Source organism: Buceros rhinoceros, unplaced genomic scaffold (genome assembly GCF_000710305.1).
Source record: "Buceros rhinoceros silvestris isolate BGI_N320 unplaced genomic scaffold, ASM71030v1 scaffold29396, whole genome shotgun sequence".
NCBI classification, from domain to species: domain Eukaryota; kingdom Metazoa; phylum Chordata; class Aves; order Bucerotiformes; family Bucerotidae; genus Buceros; species Buceros rhinoceros.
This window is the reverse complement of record NW_010419754.1, coordinates 1,547-7,721: the sequence shown is the minus strand read 5'-3', so window position 1 is coordinate 7,721 and position 6,175 is coordinate 1,547. Positions and strand designations below refer to the sequence as shown.

General features: G+C 47.7%; 1 protein-coding gene across 1 annotated transcript in view; it reads right to left on the bottom strand.

Moving 5' to 3' along the window:
* Window positions 1–278: 278 nt before the first annotated feature.
* The window catches only part of PRKRIP1 (PRKR interacting protein 1 (IL11 inducible)), a gene marked incomplete at its 5' end in the record, with an annotated part of 6,515 nt that continues 618 nt past the window's right edge, over window positions 279–6,175 (bottom strand). Inside the window, 4 exons of the mRNA XM_010139064.1 lie at window positions 279–1,017; window positions 3,277–3,344; window positions 4,673–4,758; window positions 5,485–5,585. Coding sequence (XP_010137366.1) covers window positions 902–1,017; window positions 3,277–3,344; window positions 4,673–4,758; window positions 5,485–5,585 — 371 coding nt within the window. The remainder of the gene's footprint in view (window positions 1,018–3,276; window positions 3,345–4,672; window positions 4,759–5,484; window positions 5,586–6,175) is intronic.

Genomic DNA, 6,175 nt, shown 5'->3' with positions numbered 1-6,175 from the left:
TGCTGGGGAACCCAAAACTCAAAGCACTTCACTGCGTGAAGCTGAGCGCAGGCAGAACCATCCTATCCCAAGCCTTTCTGCCACAGGCTTTGGAGGCTTTTCTTTGGAAAAGGGATTGTTCCAATCCAAAAGCAAAAAGTAAATGCAGCTAACACTTTTTTTTTTTTTCTCTGTAATTTGATGCGCACCACATCACTGGGGCTTTTTGTGCCTTCTCACAGCACGGCAAGCGTCTCTCGTTACTGTGATCCTCTTAAAAAAATAAAAGAAGACAGAACAACCCAACACATCCCCTTTATTCATTTAAAAAACATGGAAGAAAAGTAATAGAGCAAGGTTGAGCAATAAAAAAGGGATCCTGCTTAAAAATCTATAGAACTTGTCTAGCAACATAAACTGTTTTCTTTGGGTTAGAGATGACCCCATACAAAACCCCGAATTCAGAACACTCACAGTGCAGGCGAGTCTGGCTACAGACCACTCTTCTACTTCAGGTGAGACTCTTCCCTTAGATCCATGTATCCCACTGCTACCAGCTTCGACATAAGAAGAATACGTAGCCCTCACAGTAGTATTTTCCTTAAATGGTAATGGACAGCTTTTAGCTTTCAGATAGAGAAACTCTGGGCCGTGTTAGAAGGAACTCCAGGGTCACGGAGCCTTATGGCTGACTCTTTAGAGCAAACTTAGAGCAGACTGCACAGCAGTTACACAAGCAATTAAGAAAAAATCTCTTATTTGGCATTTCTCTATCAACAGCTCTCGGGCCTGTGACGTGCAGGTCATTCACCGTGAAGCAGATGGAGCGATCGCCAATGGGTTCTGCTTGGCTGAGATGAAGGACTTCCATGCTCCTGCGTGTAAAGCAATGAACAGCGTGTCCAGCTGTCCTGGAAAGGCCTCATCCTCTTCCCATCACAAAACTTGGCTCTTCGGCATCGTCTTCCTTCTCTTCCTCCTCCTTGCTATCCTCGTCGTCATCCTCGCTGCTGGCTCGCTCTTGAGCTTGATCAGGTTCTAAAAACACAAGCAGTACAAGTTGAAAATGGATCCCCTGTGTCCTCCGTGTGAAGCATTTCGGAACAAACCAGTCTCAGGGGCTGAGCAAACCCCAGTCCGTGAGGTCAAGCTAATTAGTACGGACGGGTAACATATTCCCATGCGTCCTCCGTGTTAAATATCTCACAACAAAGCAGTCCCAGATACTCAGGAAACACATATGGGGTTATATTAATTCTACCAAGCGATGCAGAGCTCAGAGTATCAAATTCTCCCTCAGAGAAATACTCCCTTACCTCCAACGTTACCCTGTGCCGAGTTGACCGTTAAAACAACTCTCCCTCTTGTGGAATGTTATTTCAAACCGAGGGAGTCGGACACTGAAGGGATGGATCGTCTCATCCCCGCAGCATGAACTTGCCATATCACAGAGCACTGTTAAAGAGTGCAGGCACTGGGAAGCCACGGAAGGGACCCAGTGTATTTCTACCCCTATCCAAGTGCACAGGAGCTCCACAAGGTGCCATGAACATTGACAGACTGTTTGGCACACCACAAGTACAGGAGCTCCTTAAGGTATGTGCCAGATAACCGAGGGTCACTGCAAACTTGAAGCCTGCTGAAAGCCCAGAAAACACCTACTAGAGAATAAATAATGGATAGTAAAGTGGGATCTGAATCTAGCAGCATTCTTCTGCGCCCAGCAGCTCAAGCATCATTACTGCTGCTCAGGCCCAGTCACACCCAGCTCTGCTCTGAGCAGTTCCGCAGGATTTCGGATCGGGGCCTGATGCCACCGCGTGGTGAAATTCTGCACTTCCATCTTTCATTAAGGGTCTGTTCAATAGTGCAGCTGACTTGATTTCTTAGTGGGTTTTGTACCACCAAGGCATACAACAGCAACTCGGAGGTTGTATTTATTTACTCAAAAAGGAAGATAAATGCTTGTCAGCCACATCCAACAAATACACTTCCATTAATCTGGAAAAGCTCTCAGATCTCAACCCAACCAAAACAAGGCTGTTCTCAGCAGACTAAAGGCTGTCAGGGGCTTCTGTCTCCACTGGTTTTATTATTATTATTATTTATAAATAAAGAACCACAAACTGTAAAGAGCTAAGAAGTGTTCTAAAGGCAGAGAAGTTTGGATTCTGGGTTCCAGAAGATGACTTAACTTCTGCTGAACAAACCAGTCCAGCCCAGCAGCTGGTACATGGCTGGCAGCCCTGTACCACAGTGCCAGTCCCTGCTCCAGCTCCCCACTCTCCCAGCCACTCCCCAAGGGACGGGTGTTCTGTTTTGTTCCCTCCAAGTGAACAAAAGCACGCTGACTCATACTTCAGTTCCCCTCCCAGACACAATTCATAAACGAGTAGCTTTAAAAAAACCCCACGGAACCAAAACACCAAAAAAATCCACCCTGCTATGTTCACTAGCTGTCAGGAGTCAAATTAACCTAATGATTAATTTCTCCTCCCATGTTTACATGGGAGGCTGGCAGCGGGTCAGCTGAAATGGATCCAGTTCAGCGAAGGGAAGCAGAAATAAGGTAGAACTGTCAGACAAGTCACTGTTCCAGCGGAATTGTCAGAAACTGCTGAACTTTAAGCGTTAGGGCAGCGCTGGTGTGTGAATCCACCGTGGGGAAGAGGCAGAGCTAAAACACACTCGCTGAGAGGACACAGCGAGTACTCAGGAGCTGGAGCAAACAGCTACGCTGACATCGCTGAACGCTGACACCGCTGAACGCTGACACGCAGGGAACCGAGGCAGACGGGTTTGTCACCGTTATTTCTGTGCGAAATAAAATAGCTGCATGGAACAGACGGCACCGAGGCGGCTCGGTTTCTTACACATGAATTGTAACTCCCTTTCGAGCCGCCCAAGCTGTGCAGTTTTTCCCACCTGTTTTCCCATACGCGTTCTAAATCCACCGACAAGAAGAGCCTTTGACAACACTGCCTGTCGTAGCAGGAGATGTTCTAAGGCTGCAGTCGGTCAGAATAGCTGGGGCAAAACATCTGCAACCAACCAACTTGGACTGCAGTGTTTGCCCTCCAAAATTTCCCCTAATAAAGGGAAAAATCTTCACGAATAGCCGATTCTAAGATTCAATCTCAGCAGAGGTGGCTTTCAAAGAGGACTTTTAAAACAGGAGGTACAAGCATAAGGGTCAGTCTGTGTATGGCGAATGGTCGGGGCAGGGGGTGGAACAAACCCTCCCAGGCTTCAGTTGGGGAACAGAACTCAGTCTTGAGAAAACTAAATTTCACTGACCTTTTTCCTGCTTCTTTTGTTCGAGCTTATTTTTCTTAGCTTGCAGTTTCTTCTCTTTTAACTTCTGGCTATAAAGCAAAGCAAAAAACACTCTTTTGCATATCCAACATTGTGAAGCTTCTGCACGCTCGTACACCAATAAAGGACATGTTGCAGACACCTTGGGAAAGCAAACTTTGGGAGAGAAATTCAGCATAAGTTTGGCCTTAGCTGAAAATTCAGCGAGAGCAAACTTAGACACTTAAACTATGTTGGTTTGAGTCTAATGGTTGGTTTTTATAAAAAGTCTTTCATGATGCCACTGCAACCAAAACTACATGATCACATGAATCTCCAAGAACACGGAAGGAAATAAAAATGAAGCTGCTCCTCTCTTCTAGCTACCCTCCTAGCAGGCCATGGGACCAGCGAGGGGCTGAGCTGGTGCTGCAGCGTTCAGGCAGCATTTGCTGTTGGAGCAGTTGTCTCTGTTGCAGCCAGGGATGAGGCAGCAGGCCCAGCTCCGACTCGCCGGCCATCTGTTGGACCACACTGCACTAAAGTGAGGTGGCAACAGCATTTGCGTTGTGCACTTCTGTGCCAACGTGCCAGTGAGTCACTCTGCACAGGCCGTTCAGCAGCAGCTCTCAGCTAAGCACCCCTGGTTCTCAAAAAGCAAGAGAGAGGCTGCTCCAGGGCAGAGCCAAGCCATGACACCCAGCTGCCTCTGAAGGGTATGGGCAGGGACAGACCATGGTTTAGACTCTTACAATGCTCAGGCTATTTCTTGTGAGCATCAATCTTGTAACTGTTTCGCTTTGTCTAGAAGTTAAGAGAAGGATGGATTTAGTATTTTTTAATTTTTCCATCTAACTTACCAGTCTTGCCAGACATTTCAGTGAGGAAGGAAGAAGCAGCTCCAGATTTTAATGACCCTGCACCCACCAGCCTGAAGGGGACTGGTCACAGTGACAGTGTGTGGAGGACAGCACAGGCCACACCACACCCTGCGAGCCCGAATCCCTCTGCATGCCCGTTTTTGCAGTGAAGCTGCCTGGCGTCAGCTGTTTCAGGTATTTGTTTAAGCCACTGCACACACAAACCCTTCCTGATGCTGTTACAACAAACACACAGTGAAGCACGTTGTGGTCAACACCAGAGCATCAGCGAAAGCTGCTCAGCCAGTCAAAAACTACCCTGCTGGCGATGGCACGGAAGATAAACCAGGCCAGCAAAGCCTGTCATGTTTACAGCTACATTAACAGCAATGGCATTAACAACATTAATTTCCATAGCCAGAATTCCAAGCGGAGATGCAGCCACAGAGCGACCGTGTTATGCAACAGGTGCGGTTTGGGGCAAGGGATGGGGAGTGAGGGCTGCCAGGTCCAGTCTCCCAGGAACAGCCTGCCCTTACCGCTTCCTTCTGCGTTTCGCTGTCTGCTCTTCTGCAATCATCTTATTCCTCTCCAGTTTCTTCTGGAATTCCTCATCGAGTCTTTGCTGTAACAGATCACATGTCACGGTCTGAATTAAAATACTTCTTTTTACAAGTCGTGTCCATTTAAGAAGAAGTCTTGTAGCAAAATACAGAAGGGAGCTCTGGCAGATTTTGTCTGGCTGCTGCCTTACACAAGCCCCTGCTCGAGGGATGACAGTGTCCAGGCAGTGCTTTGAACCCACTGCCCGAGCCAAGCGGTGAAGCCTTTAGAGGGAGGAATCTTCACCAACACAGACGAGGGAGGTTGGGATTCTGCCCTAACAAATGTTTCAGTAAAAATAAGAGAATAAAGAGACATAAACATTAATGGACAGATCAAAGGACTCATCTTGGCCCGGAGAGACTGTAACAGTACTGGTTCTGGAAGAGGTGACGCTCTACTCAGCCAAGACTTAAGGGATCCAGACTCCATGCACAGGCATTTGCTTTGATTCTGTCTGTGCACTTCCCAGTTTTTCCAGGATTTTCAACCCAACCAGAGAATGCACAAGTTCACGTGGGGTCTTGCTGCGGGCTGGGACCCCAGTGGACAGAGAGGACAAATATGTCTGACGCAAAACATCAATGTTTCAGTACTGATTGCCACGCATCACCTGCTCCTCCAGCCTTCCTCTCAGAAGGGGCGGCTCAGAACAGAATTACTTCTATGTGACTTTAAAAGAAAAAAACCTATTTGCAATGAATATCAAATAGTTGGGGGAAAAAAGGATATCAAGAGTCCTGCTGACCTTTTCAGCCATGGCATCCATGAAGTCCTGCCTCTGGTACTCTCGCCGACGAAGATGCCGGTACACGTGGAACTCCCCGCTCCCGGCTCCAGCGCTGGAACCTACAATAACGAAGGGTTGGTCCACTAGAAAACAACGTACGCTGTAAAGTCACCACAAAGGCAATGAAGCCCATCACGTTGTACTTTCCCACGCAAGACAGATCCCCCTGACAGTTGTTTCTTCATAAACGAAACCCCCATGCACTCTCTTCCCGGCACCAGTCTGCATGCTGAAGTCTCTCAGGAGCTTTCAACGTCACGCTCCATTCTTTGCTCTGCCTCCTCAGCTACTTCTCAACACAAAGCACACACAGATATGCCTCAAAGACGACACCTAGTCATTAAAACATGGCAGCTGGCGCTGCAGGAGGGGTACCGACGGGATCCCAGCACATCAGGAGCGCCCAGAAAAACAGGACAGTTCAACTCCAGCACACGGCAAGGCTTGAAAAAGCCATGAGGGAGTTACAGTGAGCACTGCAGTTTATTCAGAAGCGTAGAGAAGCTTTAGTCCAAGATCAGTTATTCTGAAATAAGAACATGTCGGCCTCTAGTAAGGATCATGAATAAGGACGAAGGTCCCAAAGAAAGGCAGAACTTCTAAATGCAGGTGCAATTTATCCCACAACTACATTTAACTCCTGTAGGGA